This window comes from Mastacembelus armatus, chromosome 23 (genome assembly GCF_900324485.2).
Source record: "Mastacembelus armatus chromosome 23, fMasArm1.2, whole genome shotgun sequence".
NCBI classification, from domain to species: Eukaryota; Metazoa; Chordata; class Actinopteri; order Synbranchiformes; family Mastacembelidae; genus Mastacembelus; species Mastacembelus armatus.
This window is the reverse complement of record NC_046655.1, coordinates 2,670,516-2,695,565: the sequence shown is the minus strand read 5'-3', so window position 1 is coordinate 2,695,565 and position 25,050 is coordinate 2,670,516. Positions and strand designations below refer to the sequence as shown.

The 25,050-nt window shown below is 40.5% G+C and overlaps 1 protein-coding gene across 2 annotated transcripts; it reads right to left on the bottom strand.

The window, feature by feature from the left end:
• Positions 1-492: 492 nt before the first annotated feature.
• On the bottom strand, positions 493-24,929 carry slc41a2b (solute carrier family 41 member 2b). 2 transcript variants are annotated; one of them, XM_026326890.1, is made up of 12 exons: positions 24,830-24,929; positions 23,280-23,865; positions 22,326-22,433; positions 20,107-20,178; positions 19,697-19,841; positions 19,307-19,453; positions 15,700-15,847; positions 15,060-15,139; positions 10,814-10,945; positions 10,466-10,614; positions 2,315-2,526; positions 493-1,910 (listed from the first exon to the last, which is right to left on the bottom strand). In XM_026326890.1, exons 2-11 carry the CDS (start codon positions 23,820-23,822, stop codon positions 2,341-2,343), a joined length of 1,710 nt encoding a protein of 569 aa, XP_026182675.1. In that variant the 5' UTR covers positions 23,823-23,865; positions 24,830-24,929; the 3' UTR covers positions 493-1,910; positions 2,315-2,340. The 2 variants fall into 2 exon arrangements, with proteins under 2 accessions (XP_026182675.1, XP_026182674.1); XM_026326889.1 differs by having other exon boundaries at positions 493-2,526.
• Positions 24,930-25,050: the final 121 nt, after the last annotated feature.

Here is a 25,050-nt window from a genome sequence, read left to right as displayed (position 1 = left end):
GAAAACATATCCTCAGTATGTAAATAACTGCTCCACTACCAGAATATTCTGGTAGTGGTATTATTTATTTCAATTTTACAAAACTATCTAAGAACTGGCACTATAATGTAAAGTCCTGCAATGGCTCTGCCCCCCCCAAAATTGGATATGAGCAGCTTTTATTGTGAAACATGCGAAAACTGCAAATAGCAGTGATATGTATGTCCTCTGTGCAGAAAAGCACAGAAAAGGAGTATGTGTTGTCATGGAGACCATCAAAGAAAGTAGATCATATCTCAGGCTTACTTCAGACAAACAGAGGGGATTGAAGATTTTCCTCAGTCAGAACTCCTGCTGCTCCTTCCTGGCTCAATATTTAAGCAAGTCACCGACTGCATTCAGTGCTCCTGTGACAGCTGCCTGTCCTTTTCAATACAGTGACGACAGCCATGTGGAAAAGAGGATGGCTGCTTGTCAAGCTAAATCCTTCAGCAAAAATTACAAACGAGATACTTTTCAAGTAAAGACATTTATTGACATTATTTGGCCCAAAAGTGCCATAAAAGCAAATGAAGTGTTTCACTCCAAAAGAAAAGGTGTCCACTTTGTGCAAATTTATATCTCCCAAGAGAATCTGACAACGTTAATGATATCTATATGTAGCTTCATCCCAGTGAGTAAAAATGGTGATCTCATTTTGGAGTGAAACTCTTCCAAAATATAACAGTTGCTGTCGTACAGCCAAGAGTGAGTACAAAAAGAAGTCATTGCACTGTATTACAATGATGTAGAAAGGAGATTGCATTAATGGCATGACAGAGAAATACCTTGTTAACCAGTGAATGTCAAGAGGCACATACTGTAGTTAAAGACAGCCACTGGCTACATTCACATGCACACAACAGACTGCTGAATTACAGCATCTGGTCAAGGAGGTGGTTTGACTTTTCCATGTTTTTTCTGCTGGAGCTACAGCAATGGATTAAATAATTAGGCTGCTTCACTGGAACACCTAACATACTGTATTTTGAAAGTGTTATGAAATTTGATGTTTAATGAGACTATGTTTGCACTTATTATACTATTAGTTAGATGTGAGTAGAAAAATCATAGTATGCTGGCATGAAAAATGCTAATTAATTGTTTGCATGCATAGAGATCGACATACAAACATCCACTGCAGCACTCTGTGTGCAGAGGTCGCCCCACACAGAGAAAAAATGAACAGAGGAAATAAATGAGTAGGAACGCGGGAGGCTGACATAATATAGACAGGACTTCATGGTTTGATTACTTAGGTGTCACAGAAGTGCTGTTAACATTAACAGGCTGGAAAAATGCACATAAAACTGTCTCTGCAACAACTGATGGTTCACTAAGGCCTACAGCCCTTAGTTGCTGTTGCTCCACCTGCCCCGGAAGGTACTGATGTAACATCTAACTTTCAGCAAGAAACTGAAGAACAGTACTCCCCAAAATGTCAAACCAGTAGTCCTTTAATTCATAAATTATGACTTGGATGGATTGTTGGGTGGCAGTCCATAATGACATTTTTTAAACTGTAAACAAAATTTACCTTTAACATTTTCACTTTATTTTGGTGACAATTATTTTATTTTGTCCATGTTTCTGCATTAGCACTGTTCACATGACTGAAATGTGCAACAAACAGAGCCTTGGTCCGCAAAACTGAATGTGATTTCTCAGAATGTCAGAGAACTCACCATATCTGTGCATACTCACTTACGTGCAGCATGGTCAAAATACTTAAATAGGATGCCAGAAGTGTACTGTGCACTTTAGACACTAGAGAAACAACATAACACAAAAACAGAGAAAAAAAAGTAGACTTTTTGTACCATTAATACACACAGTTCCTTTTTAATTGGTGGTGCTGGTAGGTCTGCTCCAGTGTGTGCTCAAGAGTTCATCTGTAACAAAATAACAACAGGCTTCAGTTGTCTTGGCCTCCACCCTAGCCGTCTCCGTGTCCCTCCACTGACATGATGATGCAAAGCAGTAACACACAAACAGATTTTGTGACACGGATGGTGGAAAATCCCCAGACTGTAATACAACCAAAAATACAAATGGTGCAGGCCAGAGTCGCTACCGAGTCTAAATTTATGAAATATCCTGTGATGTGTTTTGTCTATAGAAAAAAAAAAAAAAAAAAAAAAAAAAAGCTGAGAGCAGAAAATACTTTCTAAACCTTCATGTGGTTTAAGTGAAGTTTCACCCTGTATGTTAAGCAGAGGAATGTGTTGGCCAGCCACAGAGAGCACCCACATTCCCACAGGGCTTAAGGATGTGAGAAGTCAGATGGCAGACTCACCGGCTCTTCTCACCGTCGCCACTGCCTTAATCACCCACGTCACTGTCCTGGTCTCCAATGAGCCACAGGAAGTGGAAGCTTAGAGCCAGCAGGGCAGTTCCCAACAGGTCTCCGAGAGCAGTCAGGTAAGGTATGGAAAAACTGTCTGGGTCTTTGCCGCTACGCCACATGGAATGCACCATCTGGTCTGCTATACACAACAACAGCAACACCTGGAGGAGAAAGAAATTAAGGGTTATACTACAACTGCCAGTCACATGTCTGCATGGTAAATGTCTGCACTGAGCTCCCCTACCCTAACCCCCCCCTTTCCCTTCCCCTCCCCTCTCTTCTCTCCTCCCACCTCATGTATATTCCACCATTGAATCTTACTAACCTTGTGCTCTCTCTCTCCCCTAGTTTGTGCTCTCTCCCTCTCTCTCTCTCTCTCTGTACCTTCTGCAGGTGTCTCTGGTCCTGGGGCTGTATATCGCTGATGTGCAGTTACTGGTCCCACCAACCTGCAGTGTCTATTTGTTGTTTATTGTTTCTGTTCTTTTCTCTCTGCTCTATCCACTCACCCCAACCGGTCGAGGCAGATGGCCGCCCAAACTGAGTCTGGTTCTGCTGGAGGTTTTTTCTTCCGTTAAAGGGAGTTTTTCCTCTCCACTGTCGCCAAGTGCTTGCTCATAAGGGATTTGTTGGGTTTTTAGTTTTAGTTTTTGTAAAGTGCCTTGAGATGATTTGTATTGTGATTTGGCGCTATACAAATAAAATTGAATTGAATTGAATTGAATTAAATATGCAAAGTCAGCAAAGAGATAGCTCAGCTTAGCATAAACACTAGAGACAGTCACATCCAGGACTATCTGTTGGTGGCACATAAGCTCCCCATATGGAAAACTGTATTTAAGTCTAGACTGAGCTATGGAGAGAGGAGAAGAGGTTGTGCTGAAGGGCCATCCTGAGGTTTACATTTGAAAAATGTCTCAGCATCTGTTGGATAGATTTGCTATGACATGTTATTCAGAAATTCATGTACACCACAGAAGGAACTATAACAACTCTGGAGATCCTCTAACACCATCAGCAGTTTAGAATTTCCATTTGTATAATACCTTGGCTTATGACCAAATGAAATGTTTTATTTTCTTTGACTCAGTAAGTACAGTAGTTCTGTTTTCTGTTTTCATGACAATAATAAAGACTAATGCAACCATAGGGGGGAACATTCTAGTGTCTTCATGTGCCGGTCCCAAGTCCGGGTAAATGCAGAGGGTTGTGTCATGAAGGGCATCCGACATAAAAATTCAAGCCAAATCAAACATGCGAATCACAATTATGACCGGATCAGTCGCGGCCCGGGTTAACAACGACCGCCACTGGTGCTGTTGACTTACAGGGTGCCTGTGGAAATTGGACTACTGCTGGTCGAAGAAAGAGAGGAGGAAGGCGTGTTCGTAGACAAAGAGAGAAGAGGAAGGGCAGGAGTGTAGGACTTAGAGTAGGGACTTTGAAAATAGGGACTTTGTCAGGGAAAGCTAGAGAGTTGGCTGATATGATGGAGAGAAGAAAGGTGGATATCTTGTGTGTTCAGGAGACCAGGTGGAAAGGTAGCAAGACCTTTAGATTAGGAGCAGGGTTCAAGCTGTTTTACCATGGTGTGGATGGAAAGAGGAATGGAGTAGGAATTCCAGATGACTGGACAGCTATAGCTAAAGTGATCAGGGAGACAGGTAGGAAGGTACTTGGTGTGTCATCTGGAAAGAGGAAAGCAGATAAGGAGACTTGGTGGTGGAATGAGGAAGTTCAGGAGTGTCTTAAGAGGAAAAGGTTAGCTAAGAAGAAGTGGGACACTGAGAGGACAGAAGAGAACAGACAGGAGTACAGGGAGATGCAGCGTAAAGTGGAGGTAGAGGTGGCAAAGGACAAACAAAGGGCATATGAGGATTTGTATGATAGGTTGGACACTAAGGAGGGAGAGGTGGATTTGTACAGGTTGGCAAGGCAGAGAGACAGAGATGGAAAGGATGTGCAGCAGGTTAGGGTGATTAAGGACAGGGATGGAAATGTGTTGACAGGTGCCACAAGTGTGATGGAAAGATGGAAGGAATATTTTGAAGAGTTGATGAATGAGGAAAATGTTAGAGAGCACAGAGTAGAAGAGGTGACTGTTGTGGAGCAGGAAGTAGCAAAGATCAGTAAGGATGAAGTGAGGAAGGCGTTGAAGAGGATGAAGAGTGGAAAGGCAGTTGGTCCTGACAACATACCTGTGGAGGTATGGAAGTGTTTAGGAGAGGTGGCAGTAGAGTTTTTGACTGGGCTACTTAACAAGATCTTGGAGAGTGAGAGGATGCCTGAGGAATGGAGGAGAAGTGTACTGGTGCCCCTCTTTAAGAACAAGGGAGACGTGCAGAGTTGTGGAAACTACAGCGGAATAAAGCTGATGAGTCACACTAGAAAAAGCGTATGACAGGGTGCCGAGAGAGGAGCTGTGGTTTGTATGAGGAAGTCTGGAGTGGCAGAGAAGTATGTTCGAGTGGTGCAGGACATGTATGAGAGCTGTAAGTGGTGAGGTGTGCTGTAGGGGTGACAGAGGAGTTCAAGGTGGAGGTGGGACTGCACCAAGGATCGGCTTTGAGCCCCTTCTTGTTTCTGTGGTGATGGACGGGCTGACAGATGAGGTTAGACAGGAATCTCCATGGACCATGATGTTTGCAGATGACATTGTCATCTGTAGTGAGAGCAGGGAGCAGGTGGAGGAAAATCTAGAGAGCTGAAGATGATTTTCTCTGGGAGTGACGAGGATGGATAGGATCAGGAATGAGGACATCAGAGGGACAGCTCATGTTAGATGTTTTGGAGAAAAAGCCAGGGAAGCCAGATTGAGATGGTTTGAACATGTTCAGAGGAGGGACAGTGAATACATTGGTAAAAGGATGCTGAGGGTAAAGGTGCCAGGAAGGAGGCCTAGAGGAAGACCAAAGAGGAGGTTCTTGGATGTAGTGAAGGAGGACATGAGGATAGTTGGTGTGGGTGAGGAGGATAAAGAGGATAGGGTTAAATGGAGGCAAAACACACTGTGGCGACCCCTGAAGGGAGCAGCCGAAATGAAAAGAAGAAGATGCCAATAATAAAGACTAAAGACTACAACAGAAACAGGAATAAGAAGAGGCAATTTGAGTGTAATTTATAGCCAAAGAACAGAATGAAAAGCAAGATGGAGAAATGAAGCAGGGGATGTTTTTCAAGGCAGTGAAGAATAAGTGCTTCAAAATGCCATGCAGAAGTGCATAAACATAAAGTGTAGTGGGAACAGACAGGAGTAATAGATAGAGCAACAGACAGAGACAAGTTAAGAAAGTATTATTCATAATTTAAGTTTCCATGCATGGATGGAATGGTGCACAAAAAAGAGAAGTCTATTAAAAGATAAGGAGCAGTCCATAATTTAAGGGGAAATGAGCTGTCCAGAGTTGGCAGTACAAACATTACAAAAACAAAAAAGCAATGCGGTTAGTGAAAGGTACTACATGCTATCAAAAGGGAGCAGGGCCACCTGACTATGACACAATCATTTTCTGTGTAGAAAAACACACTAATGTAATAAGTTCTGTTAACCTGTTGACAATGCTGTCTTTGAATGTGCTGGAATTTCACGGATGAAGTGTGTATTCCTGTTCAACAGCATGGCCTCCTGGTTTCCTATGAAGTGACATTCAGTCAGGACGCAATAAAAGCCACTCACAGACAAACAACCTGTCAAACCTAAGTACACACAAGCCAAGGTGTTACTTTAGTACAGTCACCTGCCTCAAAATGGTCAAGTGCAATGCATCATTTCCCACACAGTTTCGCATCCAGGATAGATCAGACAATGACAGATAAAAAGGAAAGAGAAATTTGCATGCAAAGTCAGTTTTCAGTTTCTATCAAAAAAGAAAAAAACAAAAAGGCAAAAAAAAGAAAAAGACAAATATAACAGAACGCCAATCCTTCATGCAGTCTTTTCTCTGTTTCTGTATCTGATTCCTTATTCATCTCTGAGTGACAAGAGGTGAGATAGGGTCGAAAAGATAAAGAGGTTTGATTTCCTGAGATGCCGTGCATTTGCCTTTTTGTAGCAATTTCTCTAATTACATATCACTTGCACAGTTGGCAGAACCGAAATATCCAGCTGAAAATCAGTGTCTGAATGTCTGTTTGTTGTGGATGCTGAGAGCAGACGCTTACTGTAATTCCACTGACTGTGCCTGAGAAAAATCCATGCTCCCACAGGCTCAATCATGCAATGTTTTGGAAATTTTCTTTTGTGTAGCAACTTGAAAAGAACAAGAAAATGTGGGTCTGGCAATGGACAAAAGCATTCAGATTGTTATCCTAAAAAACTTTTACTATACAACTGCTTACATGAATGTTTCAGTATTCCATCTTAAATACACAAGCATTTAGAGCTCTTTGGATAAAGGCGCTATATGATATTTGTTCTTTGCCCATTTATACACTGATAGCAGCAAACTACCCTGGAGTATTCACTCACCCCAAACAGTCGAGGCAGAGTGCACTGGGCAACTGTGTCAATTAGGTATATTTCAATATTGAACTAGACATTTATGTATCTGGTAATGTATCTTCATTTTACTGTAACCCTGATAATTTATGTGTTAGAACATGGCAACGGGCTGGAGTGTTACTTGAGGTAAAGGTGAAATGATGAAATGAGTGCACTTAACAATAACCTATCTAATGGAGCTTGACAGTGCAGAGCAATAGCTAAAGTAGGTTTTGGACAAACACGGTAGATGTACTTGTTTCGGTTGTCTTTAGGGATTTATATGTACTAAAAATATAGAAAATAAGCAGCTTCATCATTTAAGTAGCACGTACAAGTGACTTACAGGACCTTTTCTCATTCAACAGTTTTCTTATATTTTGTACTTTCTAAGTGTTGGCTCTTGCACACCTGATGGACATGTGATAGAAAAGGTTACATTTTTCCACTGATCAGAATGCATCTGTCTGTGCTCCAGCACTGACATGACTTAGACAGAAATACAGGCATGAATATACATTTGCAGGTTATTTACTTATGGTAACAGGTGCTTAATATGACAACTTTGAACTACTTCTGTGATCACACATTTTAAATGTCTGCATAGCTGAGCTCACTGCACAGCTGCTATCATAAACCTGATTTTTTTGTTCGTTTTGTGAGACAGTTGTGATTATAAAATAATGATTTTATCTGCAGCTCAGCAGCATGGTAATAGATGCTGCTAAACACAGTATTTAAGAGCTGCAATCAACTCAAGAGAGTGAATTATATGTAAATGAGAACAACAACATTGTAAATATGGCTGCATTAATAAACAGTATAGATGACCAGAGAGAGCAGGAGGAGATGGAATAGAAAGTTAACAGTCTCTCCCCTCCTTTATTACAAAAACAAAAATCTATTAATTTGGCAATTGGAAGCCTCTAAAGCAGGATGCTGGAATGGCATTGCATTGTTTGTGGGACCCTCATAGAGATAGAACACAATAAAGCCAGAATGCTGTGCATATTAGTCAGATTTCTTTCAACAAAAAGATTTCATCAGTACTTGCCATACATGGCTTTTACTGTTCTTATAGCAGGTGAGGAAATGGCCTTTTTATAATAAAAAGACTGATGCTTGGTATGTCGTACATCTGAGCACGGCTTATATTCAGAAGATATCGGCTCAAAAGATATAGAGCACCATTTTCACAGCTTAGATGGGCTGGGTTCCTCATCACATCTGGACACACGTGATCTTCAGAAAGACTCGTTCACCTGTTCTTAAAGTGCCTTTAACACACACAGCTATTATTGGTTTGTAACAGACCATGTGTTGACCCCTGAACCTCTTTGATTCCCATGAATATACATTACCATAGCAATGTTTATTCCTCGCTGTTAAACTTTATGTGACCTTTCCGAGTTGCAGTTTCTTGACTCCAAAAGTGTCAAACGAGTGACTTACTGCATTATGCTGCCTTAGTATATTACGCATTACCTCATTCTAAGTCTTAATACGCTTATAAAAAACTGCTGTATCATGTTGTCTCTGTATTTTCATGTTTATACTCCTGTTTGGTATATCCATGGGTTTTTATTCACTGTGGATTTAAGGTAAAACCACTGAACACAACTGTGGCCATTTTAACTGCATTCTTTATCCTATCTGCTCACTCACTGTACCGAGAGGCTTTCAGAGATACCACAGTGAGTCAAACTATTCAGCAGAAATGTTTCAATTTCAACCCTAATTTTCTGTGGCTTTTACTTTAAATAGAACATTATCAAACCATAGCAAGTGCAATTTCTGCTTATCACTGCTATTAAAGAAACACACTGTTACAGTATTTTTTACTTGAATAGAATGACATTATTGAATTCCACCATTGCTGAGATTTTCACCAAACTGCTTTACTCTGATGAGCAAAGTTCTCCATATACTGAATTTAAAATGGATAAGGGTCTGTGGTTAAAGTAGATATTAAATGCATGTCATGTGTGGATGAAACATTTATTCCTTTACATAGGGTTACTGCAGGACACAAAATGAAACACATCTGCATGGATAAAGTGATTCCAGTTTCAGCTATGCAGTCAGGGTCTTGTGGGGCAGTGACCAAGGCTACTGACAACCATAACTAATGTTGCTGTCCACCGCATTAACACATCTAAACCTAGCTTCTCTACTCCTCTTCCACAGTGCTTAAACTATGTATCTACCTCATAAAGCATATTAAAATAAATGTTCCTCATAAAATTGCTAATTTATAAATTACAATGAAAGCAGATCATCCCAAACCCCCATTTTGCACACTCAAAATGACGAGCTTCTGTGTTCATTTGAGTTTATAGTCAGATGGGATGATGAGAGTGGCAGAATTTTTATTACCATCATTAGAGCCCGGGTTGAACTATAGATGGAGGGGCTCAGAAGGTGCAGCCACTGCATAATAACACTAATAATAGCCTGCTCATAATTCTCAAATGTCCACATATTTGTTTTCAGAGAAAGCTATCTGAGATCCCTGCACTCAGACCCATTCTTCAACTACTGTTTTCTAAATCCCTTCCATGGTAGCACTAGATCTGGAATGCTTAGGGGGCTCTGAATAATGTCTGCACATGTGCACAGTTTTAAATATGACATTATTAAAACCTAAAGTTACTACTGAACCTGGGTGTTTTGTACAGCATTCAGCCTCATAACTAATGTCTGCTATTCTCTGTTAGTACAAATACAGTGTTGACAAAGCAGATGCGATATTTGAGTAATTTCTGTACATGCTTTAGTCAGCAGTCATACCATATTAAATTTTCTGCAATGAAGTTGTGCAGAAATCATCACTGAAAGCCGAATGTAGGCAAAGTAGCAGAGATTTCAGAAGACGGATCAACACATACAATAATGCTCATGAATTACTCTAACATGCCATTATCCATTCCCAAGCTAGAAAACTGCAGAACAATTAAAAATCAGAAAGAAAGTGGTGTTTAAGGTATGTAAATGCAACCAAAACATGACGAGTATTCTCCCTTGTGTGTATGTAAATATTATGATGTAAAAGAACCGAATCTAAATTTTTCCACCCCACAACCCCACAGGCCTCTCTCTGCCATGTGATGCTCTATCTGGGACTGACGCATCCTTAAAGCAGCTCTACTGGCTACAGACTTAATTGATTTGGAAATTCTCCAACTCCACAGTGACTGGGATTAGATCTTAATGTTCCATGTCTACATTAAAGATTTAGGGAAACATTTAAAAGCCTCCAGGCAAAGCAAGCCTCTGATGCATACATATAAACACACTACCTAAATTTACACAATTCCAGCTCTTAAGATGGATCATAGTGCACTTGAAAAAGTAAAGCACTCAATCATAATTTAGGTTGGTCCTTTGTAATTGTTCTAGGATTTCACAGGCTATACACACACTCCTTCTCTTTCAAAGTGTTAATAAGCAAATACACATCTACTAATTCACATTCAGGTAGGACCTTCTTCATGTCCTCACTGATGAGAAAATAATGTAATCTGCTGGATAATAACAAAAATTAACTACGCAGTTAAGGGTAGCTTGCAGAAATGCAAAAAAAAAATGCTTCTTGTGTATTCAGGTTGTGTTTTGCTCACCTGCAGCATAGCAGCAGCAAGGTATACAGACATAAAGATAGGTGTCAGGGTAGTATGGCCGCTCTTCATTAGGTGGATGGTATAGAGGAAGATTAGGTGACCAGGGACTACCAGAAGGAGGAGCACCTGAGCAGATCTGTGATTGGCTCCTGAGAAATTACAATAAGAAGTAAGGAAGGCTAATGGTGAATGTGGGGAAACAATGAATTCACAAGAGATAACAAACTGTGTGTAGTCTTTACAAAATAGATCATTTACACCAGGAAGAGCATGAGATGGCAATTAACTGCTTGCTGGGACAGAGATTCAGAAGTACAGCAGTTCACCAGGAGAAGAGCTTGCACTGACCTGTACCACAGAATGTGCGGCATGGGTAGTAGCAGCCCTTGGCCTCATCAGGAACCTCCCCAGGAGCACAGTGGAAATGCAGGTGAGTGGAAATCCTGCTGGACTGAATAGCCACCAGGTTACCCCCAATACCTAGACATGACAGGAGCAGAACTTTCAGTGCTGGTTGAGGTCAGTGAGACATAGGCAGGTACCAATATCAATATTAAAGCTTTTTTTTTTAGATACAGATAATGCTTAGAGAAATTGTTTTTGGAGGGCCACACTGAATCAAGGGGAAAGTTAACCATTGATAACTGAATAAAAGCTATAGCCTTTATTTCCACATCTTCACAAACCTTTACCAGATTTTCCAAAATGACAGTGAAATGATCACAGCCATTTTGCTTGTTTAAAACAGCTTTGCAGTTCTATTTTCTCTATGTAAGATTTTAATTAACATCAAGCAGCTGAACAGTCATGAGAATGTAGGATGCCATCTGTACTAACGAAATACAAGGCTACTTTACATGCACATGCTGCAGTTATCACACTTCCCCTTGAGCAAGGAACACACAGGCTAAAGTCCTGTCTGGTGACTAAGCCCTGCAGGACGGCTCACATACACACAGATATAAACCACACACTGGCAGACAGGTCGGCACAGATCAGCTCAGAAGTATGCCTTCATATCTGAAGCAACTGTTCAGAGGTTTGTTTATTCAGAGTTATAAAAAATGCATCATTCAAATTATATAGCAGTAATGATAATAGTATGTGGTTGAGTAGCTGTGTATACCATGTACAAAGAACAAGAAGTGGAATGTCTCAGACTTCTCCCCTTAAAACAAGCCCATTATTGTGGTAAGTAAATTAAATTAGACACTGCCACCACCTCAGGGTGATCTCCACTTAATTTGATCCATTGTGGCTCTTGGTCTGCCTGGTGACATTTTATTGGAGTGTTACCAGCAGTCCCACAGGGCCTGTAAAGAGACATAACTTCACAACGTGAATTCACACCGACTCTGCCCTGTCCGATCTTGTATTCTCACCTCACAATCTGTATGTGCCACTGATCTGGTGCGAATATTCCAACACACTTATTTGTTTCCTTTCTGACAGTGCAATGACAAGATCCCCTCTCACGTCTCTGGGTAGCCTAGTTTAGCATGAAGACTGGAGGCAGGAGGAAAGAGCCTAATCTTGAACATTAGTTTATCTTTCCTCTGACTTTTTCTGCCTCATACAGTCATGATAATACCAAGCCTGGCAGTGCCAATGTGGCAACAAACCTTCAATTACTGCAAACAGCCACTCTACCCAACTGGTGGTGTCAGCATCTTACATTTCAAAAGCCAGTAGAAAGTTTTTTTTTTACAATGATCCACTAGTTAAACTTTTCAGTTGTATATTATGTAACTTCTTTTTTCTACCATCTGCCTTGTCACTTGTTTCCAGTTATGATAAATGCTGTGCATTACAAGTTCGAGACAATGCTATGCATCTAAATCAAGCACTTGAGCATTTTTAGTATGCATTTGGCAATTTAAACATAATCATGCTACAATGTTAATGTCAAAACTTTGTAAAAAATATGCACTAATACTGAATTTCTGGCTTTTTGCCCTTGAGGGTGTTTAAGGTGGGTGGGGTTTAAGAGGGTGGAGAGTGTTCTTACAACCTCAGCAGGACGTAGAGGTACAGTGAAGGAGATCTGGGGGCATTCTGGCTTATTCAGGTCACTGGGTCTGACAGGAGGAATTAAGATGAGGAGTTGTAGTATGCAATGGGGCTACATGTGAAACTGCAGGGGGTCTATGCTCATCTCAGCTGCACTGCTGGGCCCAGAGGGGGGAAGACACATGAACTGTCTCATCTAATGCCTGCTGCTCTCCTCCCAGTTTAATTTGATTTTGTTTATTTGAATGGTTCTAAGACAAGGATGTGGTATGATATGACAAGCACAGATAAATTAGAATAAAAGAAAATCTTTGAAGATGAAAAAATGTAACAAAGGCAGACACCTAATCTCCAAGCAAAACAAACATGCCAAGATGACAAACAAAGATCTGTGGAAATAATACTGAACAAGATGCAAAACATCATATTTGATATTTAGGTTCAGAAAGTCAGATCAAAGTATTCATAAGGACACTGGGAGTTGAAATTAAAATCAAAATAAAGGAAAGAATTCGATTTCTGATGTAATATACTGTAAGTTCATGAAACGGGCAGAACAAGAACTAGTACAACAGGAAATTAACTGGCAGACACCTCCTCAATATCAGAGAAGCTTTTAATATCTTAAATATTAAAAGAATTTAAATAGCCACAGACACCTTTGACTGCAGGAGATATTGCATACAATAGCTTTAATACATTAAAATGAAATAAAGGAAGTTCACATGGCAAAGTGGCTTTCTCCTCCATCTTCCATTATCCTGTCCTTTCTTATCAGGCTCTATACATCTCCTTCAGCACACCTTTGTAATTAAACATCCACACACTGTCCTTTCACTACTTCTCTTTTGCCTGCACTTTGGTGAATTGTAGGTTTTATTAGGACAAGAACGATTGTGCATTTCAATCAGATGAAAGACTACCCTGCTATTCCCTCACCCATGTATCAAATGTTGTAAATCAGTGACAGTTAAAAAGTTTGTTGTTTCAGACACCATGCACAAAAAAACCAAAACATCCACGACCTCCCAGAAAGACGCATGCTTCATTCCCCAGCTGTTTCGTACTGGGGACTCGTCTCAACGGAAAACCAATTAGAGTCACAACTGTACTCCATCTCATTAAATGGCTCTTATAAATGCCATTTAATTAAACGCTTATCTCTTGTTGTGGATGTGCCAGAGCCCTGGCAACCATAGCTGAGCGTGTTAATGGGATATGACGGTGAAAAGAAATGGAAAAGGACCAGTTGTTTGACGTGGATACAGAGAGACTGTGGCCAACTGCCTAGTTTCATTAGGTAACTTCATTAGGTTTATGCTAATGAGCATTTGGGGTCTTTTTTTTAATTATTTTTTAAATTTTTTTTTTAGTAACCTTCATTTATTCCGGGACTGTTTTCACGTTCATATACATTCATATCTGGGAGCTGCACAAAACAAGACAAATAGACCTAGTGTGTGTGTCATCCATCTTGTCTCTATCTCTTCTTGACGGGTCAAAGACTGAATTAATTTTAAATATAAGAAGGATAAATTACATTTAAAAACACTGGCTGTATTTGCATCCAATTGCCATCCAATCTGTAAAATAAATCTGTGGCTAATTAAGACAACTTTCAACTAACCACGGTACTTAACCATGTTTTCATTCACACCGCAAATATTTAGGAACAGATTTAAGTCAACTCGAGAAGCTGCATATGGAAGACTACTTTTACTGATAATCCAAAAATCCTCAACAAAGAACATGGCCTGAGAATAAGTAATGTTACCTGCAGTCTGGAGAATAGGGTGAATAACATAGATCCTGTCAGTCAAAGTTAGATTTCCTCCAGGAGGCTTGATGATGTAGGATGACAGCCACTTCAGTGCTTTAAGCAATATGGTGAGTAACCTATACATCTGTAAGATTTCTCCTTGATCCACACCAAATAAAACAAACTACAGGTGTCAAGAATCCTTCAATCTCTTTATCCAGGTCAACATATACTGTATATTCAGATCCACACGTGACTACCCACGTAACACAGAACACAGACTTCATCGCTAAATATCTGAAAGCTAACTTGACCTTCACTTAGCAATAAATGACCTAAATAATTTGTAATCCTACACACTACTGGATTATGAGAGCATGAGGAATAATGTTTTTGGCTATGGAACATGTATGTAAACAAGATTTGTAAAGGAAGTCCTACACAGAAAGCCTACTAAACATATATACATAAACGTATAATGGCATGTAAGAAAATGTGTCATGTTTTGGTTTCTTTTTCTGCTCTTTTTTTTTTCTTGGAGTACATGAACACACACACGCACACACACACGCTCACACACCTACATGATGAAGTGGATGGCCAATGAGGGATGCTGATGACTCTTGTGAGCTCTATATCCTGTTCTCTCATGGGATAGAACATGTGCATTCTTTAAATCCTCTGGGATTTAATAAGCTATTATCTTATATTATCAGTATAGTCTTGGACCATATTCACCTTGTCTGTTCATACTCCAGAAGCAAGCAAACCAAACAGTAACACCTCAAAGCCTTTGACAGAAGGAGTGCCAGTACTGTGACTCACCGTTGATAACTGGGGTGTACACTACGATGCCAGCGAGATTTGGGTCAGACACTGTTTTGTCCAGGATGAGCCCTCCAATGCTGCAGAACACAATGTAATGAGATCATTAAGTGGCATTACTGTGGCTGTGTGAAAGACAGAGAGAGAGACAAAAAGGGTGATGGCAGGACAAAAACAGAGCAATGTCTTTATATTAATGATACCCACAGTTGATTTGTGTGCTTTTCTATAAATGATAACAAAAGCGCTTCATCTGCTCCACTGAATGAGAAACACTGTGAAAATGACAAACGGTACAAGAATGACAGATTTTTCACTTGGTTTTAGCTGATGTTTCCCAGTGCCAATATTTGTAATTTTTCTCTATTAAAGCCTGAAAAATTTGGTACCTCTTGCTCTGAGTATTGAGAGGTGAGGGTTGGAGAGTGAGTGAGAGGGAGTGAGACAATAATTCCTTTCCTGCTGGCTGAGTCTGTAAGGCTGCCAGGCTCAAGGGGACCTGGGGGTGTTCAGTATGTGCTCGGGTGCTGCAATTTGTTTAGGGGATGAGTCATCAAGCAAACCAGACGCTGGGACTCACAGACAAAAAAGCTGTTCCTTCCACTTTGAAGATAAAACACAGACAGCTAGACACACACACCTGCTGATGACCATAGCAGTGATGACTGGCTCCCATCCGGAGTAGAGTAGAGTGCGGCTGGCTGGGTGCTTGGAGGAGATGACCATCCACAGAGGAGTCAGACACATGAAGAAGGCGCAAACTAGTGACGACACATATGGGTAGGAATCTGGGGAAGAGGAAGGAAGCCGTTAATTTTTCCTACTTTATTCCTCCTTGCATGGCACTAGGGAAATGATAGGAAAGTTGCATGGATACTGTTTTTTAAGAGCGGTTCTTGGTATTCCTCAACAATGAGTTCACATTTTCAAAATCCTTCATCTGCATCAGTGCAGCAAAAACACTATCCACATCTCAGGGTCAATTGTTTTACCGGCAATGAAAAGTGATCTGCAGTTTAGTCTGTATGGACTGCTGTGGTGCTGACTTCTTCTCCATGGCAGAGCAGTGGGTATATAAGGGATCAATTCTATACAAGGACTATTCTACTATAAAGTGTTGTGTGGGGGTACTGGATCTTAGTGTCTCATCTAATTCTCCACTAGAAAGCAAATAATCACATTAAAATGTCAAATTATTCCTTCAAGAAGAAATCATATCCTAGAAAATAACAACAATATGGACTCATCTGAATAGTTCTGAGTTAATCCTGGAAATATACATGCAGGCTGCTTCTCTGTCAGATGCTGCAGAATTTGGTAAAATGTGTGTCCATCACAGCTTTTCTTAACATCATCTGACCTGCATGTGTTTCTAATGGTAGAGAGTCACAGCAACAGAGAAAACCCACAATGGCACAGGGAAGGTTTCTTTCTCTCTGCTGTCATACTACTATACATCCTTCTCCAACTATGACACAACAAAACTATTTTGAAAACATAATTGTGCTTGCTTATGTCCAACACCAGATGTTTCCAGCAACATCCTGTTCCAAACATTAAATACCATCATCAGACCATCTCAGATTTAAATGGACTGCACAGTGTTTTTCTACCTAAATGGACAAAGTGCTTTACCACTCACTCACTCACTCACTCACTCACTCACTCACTCACTCACTCACTCACTCACTCACTCACTCACTCACTCACTCACTCACTCACTCACTCACTCACTCACTCACTCACTCACTCACTCACTCACATTATATTCTTCTGGAATGCAGAGGTAACAAATATATTATCTTTTTCACAGATAATAGCTTTTTTAGGTTGTGGAAATTAAGGACATAAATCTCTATCATCTGAAGCTTCAGTACAAAAGATGGGCAACTCAGGAAGTACCTGGTTTTCTGATAAACTGTCCAAAGTCCTGTTCCATAGATACATATGGAAAAGCGCTGTCATGATCACCTCTGATCACTCACGGCTCTCATTAACCTGATTTTCTGCAGCAGCATGCCGTTTCTGCAAAGACCTTCTAATCACGGCAGTGTCAACTTCCTACTCAACAGCAAGCTGCACACAGACACAGCTAGTGATGAGTTGGCAAACATGGTGGAGCATTTATCAGCTAAAGAGCCAGATCTGTCCCTCAGTAGGTGGTAAAGACTAAAGATAGAGCCGAAAAAGGGTGGACACAGGCACCACTCCAGATGAATGATCATGTAATTTACTGTGTGCTAACACAACTTAACCACTTGATGTACTGTAACCCCAAGTGACCAAGGGACTGAAAACATTCACCAGTTTAAAGTGTGCTTTCAGATTCTGAGTACATTTTGAATGGTTACAGCAACACTGGCACAATAATTGAGGCTCATGGGTAATGTAGGACTGCCATAACAAACAAAGATACAGATAATTTCTCAGAAAGAGATTGCCATAACATACATTTATTATGTCATGATATTATCAAGGTAATTCCTGTGTGTGGAAATAATCCCTTCAAGAGCCAATTCTTCCTGTGGGCAATGTGTAATAATAGCAATACATGTGATTTACCCCATGAATCCCATTCTTCAGGTGTAAATGCAGCCAATATATCAGAATTAAGTCGAGACCCAACTTGATTCACTGATTTAGATGTACAGGAGACATTTCTTTAGTCTACATCATGGATATTCAATACTCTTGTGGACTGCCCTGAAATGTCCCTGTGTTGCCACATCCACAAAAACACACATGCTATACTATATGCTCAAAATGTCTGGCCCCATTTCTTGGTGTATGTGCTCCACCTCATGCTCTCATTATGCCTTCTTTTATCTATTGTTGCGCCCTCTCACTAAAGCTCTCTGTAACAATCCAGTTTGTTAGAAGCGCTCTATAAATAAATGTGACAGGACTTGACTTGGCTTCTGCGCCTCACTGGCATCTCATTTCTACTCAGCTGGTTTGCCTCAAAATTAGAATCATTAGTGTCATTAAGTTCCTATCTGTATAGATAATCATGTGATTTAAATTCTGTTTAGCTGAGACTAAACTGACCATTAGTTTTAAATTAGCAGGAAAGTTGCACTGTGGCTGGGCTCAGGAACAACAGAACCACTGTCCCGAGAGTGACACAGCCAGGATCCCTCAGTGTTCTGCCACGGAAATCTGAGGTGTGCTTTATACATATTGCTTACGGCACTCAACTGTTCCTTTCATAGTGGTGAGCACCCATTTGAACAGACTTGACAGGTTTAGTTACTATGAGATGCTTTCTAGAGAAAACAGCTTCCACTGGTCACTGCATTACATAAAACAAGGCAGTGCAACACTGGTCTTGGCGTGGCATCAATTAAATGTGAAATGTGTGGTGAAAGGAAACGACAATAAATCTGTTCTGCAACAGGACAGAAGAGACACATAATGAGGTAGGAGGGACCTCTACTGCCAGCTGATGGAACTGTATTACTATCCAGCCCCACAAATGTTTCTAAATGACAAAAGATGGTGCACATTTACTCTGTTCGAAAAACTTTTATGATTTTCATTGCCTTTTAGACTGCATTACACAAAACATATAACTGGGACATCATATATCAGTCACCCTCCTTGTTACACTTTTTATCAGTAATCAAATGCCTGGAAACATACTTAAAGGGTACACTGGCTAGTCCAATAGAAATTTACTACTAAAATCTTTACTACATAATACTTCCAAACAGGTTTTGAGTATGCAGTGCAGCCTATAAAAGAGCCATACACCAGCCATTCTCTGCTGGAAAAGATGAAAACTAAAAGGTGTGGTGAAACAGCTCCAGGAACACATGAGGAAACAAAAACTAACTACTAACCTATGGAAAATATTTTACATTTCATTAGCAGTACCTCTCTAAGTCGAGTTTCTTCATTTACTCCATCATTTCCTGTTTGTAGAAAATAAAGTATATTGAGTTGATGTATATTCTTGCCAAAAACAGTCCACTATACAAATTTGTACAAGGTGTATAGTGTGTACAATTAGAATGTAGTTTCGAATTGGGACACAATTTGTCACTGATGTTATATTTAGTTCACTGAGCCCAGTGGTGGTCAGTCATGTACCATATAGTACTAAATGTGTGCAAAAAGGGGAAAGACTCATCAGTAAAACCACCGTCAGTCACAGTACAATTCTTCATAAATCACGGTTGACCAGTCCTGACCTACAATAGTCATACTGTTTTTCTGTCTACTAGAGATAGTTGCTATTCACTTACCCAGGCACTTGTATAGGCCCTGACTTATCCAGGCCAGGATCGCCAAGGTTATGAGGTCACCAAAACTGGCAGCGATGGGTGTGGCTACATTGTCTGGGTTGATGCCCGTCTTCTTCGAACCCACAATCACACCCACCATGATGATACCTGATTCGAGGAGGGTGGAACACTTTATTAATGGTCATTAAGTTACTGCTGACTCTCACACATGTTATTACACAGACACACAGTCTGTCAGCCAGAATGAATGTTTTCATAATATTAGCTTCTATGTGAGATCGGTAACAATGACTGTTTGAGCAGAGGTCAGACGTGACCCTGCTTCTCCACAGTATGAACAGTTTACTTTAAACGGCAGGCCTCTGCTGTCTATGTCGTGTGTGTGTTTACCTTGCAGCAGAGAAGCTATGAAGGCCGTGGCCACGCTGCTAGAGCACAGCAGCACAGCGTGGCTCATCTGGAACTTCCCCTCTGGGATCCAACCAAGAACCACGGCTGCTACAGCTGCTAGGAAACCCACCACAGTGGCCTGAACCTGGAGCAGAGAGGGAAGGGGAGTTACTATTGTATTGTTTTACAGATTAGTATAACTATGTGTGTACAAACAAGCAAACAGTGCTTACAGGATTAGTGAAAGTCTTAGGTAATGGTCTATATATAACATTATACAACACTGAAAATCATTTGTATTGGGGACACAGCTCATCAAAACACAATCATGTTCTATTGTATTAGCATAACAAATAGTACACTACATAGCCTCAGATGGAATCAGATGATTGAAGGCAACTGTGTGTTACCTGCTTCAGTGCCAGGTTGCCTATGATTAGATTCCACTTCTCTATTGGAGAATCCATCTTGCCCACATTTACCTGTGTGGACAGCAAGGACTAAATATTAAAAAAACTGAAAGAAAATCACTGTAACATTAAGAGTTTTTCCTATAACTACTAAAAGTCTGTGGCCCTCATTATATACAGAGCTCTAGTTTGTCACAGAGATGAAAAAAAATCAGAAACTTCAGACTACTATGTGATTTAGATTTGCATTTCTATAAATTTGGGGAACTGGGAAGAGGCTGATTAAAGAGCAGTCCAAGCTGAACTTGCAGTGGCCAAGATATACAAGGTACCTTGTATTGCATGTATGTTGTATTGTGATGTTTTAGTCATATGTTTTGCACTGTGATTAACTGTTTGGATGAATGGTTAAAATGTTTATTTGTACCTGATCTCTGTAATGCTGGACACTTTTGCAAAAGATACTTTTAATCTCAGTGAGTTATTTCCTGGTTAAATAAAGGTTAAATTAAAAAAAAAAATCCTGACTTTTAGCTCACAGAATGGATCAAGCTCCAAAACCACTCGATCCTACAGTCCACAAAGCAACTTTTGTCTCCACACTATCACTTTGTAAGACAGCCGTTCTGTTATAAATGTGTAGTCTCCAAGCACCAGCTAACACTGATGCCTTATGTCTTGTCACCACTGGCATTGTTTTCTTAGAATCTACAACCAAAGGAATCAACAGAGACTTTCCCACTGATGCTCTGTCAGGCCCATATTTCACTCCTTGCTTGTTTTAAGAATTTTCTGTTTTTATTTCCTCATCTGAACTGACAAATAACAATGTTTTCACCTATCTTATCTCTTGCAAATCTCCAAGGTACAACACTAAACCACTTGAGTATGCCAAACCACTCATCAGCTCTATTTTGTAAGTTATTATTACTCAGTTTTAAACATACACATACTGTGTTTGTTTGGTGTAGATGGTTTTATGATGTTAAAAAAACATGTAAAAAACACTCATTTTTCCCAGCTGCCTGTTCATATAAATATTTATATCCTAACAAATTTTAACTAATGTCTGATAAGTTCAAAGCCAATAACAGCATTCTTACTCCTCAGCTGTGCCTGAGAACAGTAACGCGAAGACAAACATTTTTATGGGACACCACTGTGAAGTATGATCTCACACTGAGCTCTGCTATGCATGTTGACATAGCACTGTGAATGTGGAGCCTGTATGCAGAGAGCTGAAGGCCAACAGGAATGGCCAAACAGAGTGTTCTTCAGCTTAATGTAACACTCAGAGCTTGAGAAGCACACCGAAAAACTAAGGTATACAGTAACAGTAACATGCAAGCCTGACTGCCCCCCCCCTTCCATTTTTACAGCACTTGCTCTGAAACTGAAAGTCTGAGCATAGCTGTTCAGTTGCTCTGGCTGCAGGAGTCTGTCCTGTATCACCACATTCCTCCTTTAAACTTTCCAAAGTAATTTAACTAAGTTGAACTAAGAAGTGAACAGTGAAAGTGGAGAGCTGTAACAACAAACAATGTTAGGATTCCAATGGAGGCTATAAGCCTGTTCTGTTTTCCTCTCCATTTCACCAGTGAGAAATGATACAGTTTGTCACAGTGATGACCAATAACAGCTATACACAGTAAGAGGCACTGAGTGTGGAGATGAGACACAACCACAGAAAACACACAACCACAATCACAAAGTGGCCTCCTGCAAGTTGTGCACCATCCAATTCAGTTTTAAGGATATGTTGTGACACTGACTGGAAACTTCTTTAGCCAACCTATCTAATGATCCAGCAAAATGAAAAGGTAAGCAGCTTTCTCCTGACTAAAAGTGGTGAACTGCAACTGAGTTAATGTAATATAATGCAGCATAATCCAGCCACCACATTATAATAATAACTTATGAACTGTATCATCAGGAAGTCACTGTAGGTTTGTCAAACCAGCTGGAGCCAGCTAAAACTGCATTACAAGAATATATGGGATGACAGCTCTGCAGTCCACAGTCATGTAAAATGGCTGTTGCTTTATAACAATATTTGCAAGAGTTTATTTCCACTGCCTATTTACTGCTGAACTATTTTAATTGCAAAAGCAAAACCCATCCGGACTGAATATAGAAACCTCATGACCTTTATTTAATATTCAACAGAAAAATACTTCTGTGGTAGTGTGCCATGCTGACTGTGTGTGTGTTTGCCTTACCGCTGTGGACAGCCTGGAGGCCAGAGTCATCTCCAGGTTTCCCTTGAGGCCTAGTAGTGCAGGGACCAGGATGAAGATCTCTGTGATGTACTGGAATGCCTCCCAGTGCTGTGGACAACACAACATAATACTCTGAAACACACATTTAAATGTATCTGACCTTCTAATTACTCCACTTTCATTCAGCTTCATTTGACATTCAAATTCAAACGTTATGCTATCATGTAGATAAGCCAAACTCCTTGTTTGTACATGCAGTTGTGAATTAAGTTCAATGGTCAGAAATCCTAGCAGACAATAACTCAGCAGGGTGCTCAAGTGTTTAAAGAGAGTAATAGAGTAATATGTTCAAAAGAGATATTGTGAGCATGGACTGCTCACCTTCTTATTAGTTAAATGGAGCAAGAAAACTCTCAATTTAAGGTTAGAGCGGAACACAAAAACCTTGATGTCCCCCAAAATAAGAAAAATGAATGAAGTAAAATCAGCTACAAGAAGCTCAGAAAATCTTCAGACTTCCTTTAGACAAAATACTCTTTAATTGAAGGTCCACCTATTAGTATTCTACAGTGCTTCAACGACTTCCTGCCCCACCTTTGACCTCAAATACTGAAGCTGTAAGCGCACATTGTTTTCCTGAGTGATAAAGGCTTGTTACCACATTTCAGGTATGCTTATCTTTGATTTGACTTTCAAATAAAGTGGTTCATATCATCTGGGTAAACTCTCTGATGGTCTGACACTGTTAGTGCCCTGTCTTTTGCTCTAGTGATGCCACTATAATCCCATATCTCAATATTTACTTTGCTGACTAGTGTTATCATACTAGATGGAATGAATGGAAACAGCTACAAAAATACACTTTATAAATGCAGTCTTTAATTCCATTTTACCTTGAATATTCAACTATGCTAGGTGCTGTTTGAATAATAGCTGTATTGTACCGCATCTTACCTGAACAATATCCAACACCATTCCAGCTGATACAGTTCCAAATCCTGCTAGAAGGAAAGGAACCAAAATCTGCAGTGCCATAGCCAGTGGTGACTCTTTGGGCAAATTCTGCACAGCAGAAATGTGTCCTTCCTCCCCTTCCACCTTGTCATCCTCCTCTGCCTCCTCCCCAGAGAGCCTTCTCTCAGCCAGCATAGGCTCTGTTTCAGAGTAGCCTCCATCTCCACAGTCAGACAGAGTAACAGAGGACCGAGAAGTCCGGTCCATGTGCCGCCGGCCTTCTATGTGAGATGTCTCCTGTCTGTAGCCATTCTGGAGTGAGACAGTCTCAGTTTTAGCTCCAAGATCCACCATGGCTAGCCGCTCCTCCTGCAGCTTTGTATAACCAGTGGGAACCATAGTCTGGAACAGTGAAGCGATCCGTCCGGTGGAAACAGGTTTCAGGGAGACAGCACTCCAACCACCACCTGCTCCACTCATACGCACTGTCAGGCTAGAGCCCAGGGACTCCCCTATAGCTCCTCCCAGACTCTGGATGCTCATGTTGTGGTCTGGGGCTGCAGTGTCTCATCTCCTGTCATCCAGTCTGAGGGCAGTGTCAAGTCATACAAATAAAAACAGGTTTACACTGGCTCTGGTGCAACATCCATTTTAACAACTGGCTTCAGGGCCACATTGAACTGAAGGAAGTGCACAAGGAAGGACACAGGGACACAAAACAACGGGAAAACAGCCAAAGTAATGTGTAAGACGATATTATTCTGAGGATTTTTGTATCTTAAAGATGGTGTTTGACCTCCTCTCACTGGGAAAGGCTTGCTCATGCCCTCAGCTCAGTCTTGGACTATTTTTTTGCCATAAGCACAATATACAACTATCTACATTTCAGTCATTGGAAATTCAGGTAGTGCTTATCACAAAATCTGGAGAGGAGGAATGGGGCTTTAGTTAGGTTTTAGTTTAGGGTGTTTGACATGAAGCCAAAGCAGAAAGATCTAACTACATCATCGGTACATTTAATGAGGGGGAAATCAGTTTAGGGGGATGACAACAATTTTACTTTTACTGAACATTTTAGAAAGTAGTCTGCATTTAATCTACAGTAAGTTAATACAGAGAGAGAGCACACGAGAAAATATTCAACACATAACACTGCTGTAAACCCCCAAATGTTTTTCTACCCTGCTATTACTTGACTTACAGAGACCATAGGTTATAATGTGCCCACCTTTGAGTCTGAACTACATCACTGCCCAGGCCTCCATAGTACCTGTCTGTCTCAGTCCCAGTTTACAGCGCTTCTTTGTTATGGTAGCAAAGTGGTACAATGCCTTCGTATAGCACAAGCTAAGATTTACTGACACGAAAACACTGGCTAGTTGTGGATAACAGTTCACGTTAGCTGGCATTGCTTTGGTAGCTAGCTGTGTAGAAATAAAACTCCCCTCTTGCTTCTGCGCCAACAGGAAGACTACACTAGACAAAACTACATAGCGGTTATTTAAAAAAGCCCAATCGTCAACAGATTTATTTTCTTTTTAATAATTTACCTTTCGGTTACGGAAGTGTCCCAACCAGAAGACTGTTTTGTCTTTCTGTTCCGTGCCAGACAGGCAGAGAGCCGCGTCAGAGTGAACAGTGCCATCTAAGATCGCCTATGTAAGGTTAATGAACTACTCAGCTTGGACGTAGTCTGTCCGAGCGTAAAGACCCGTATAACAATCAAATCCATCTGTGTATCGCGCAAATGAATCAGTTGAATCATTGTGTC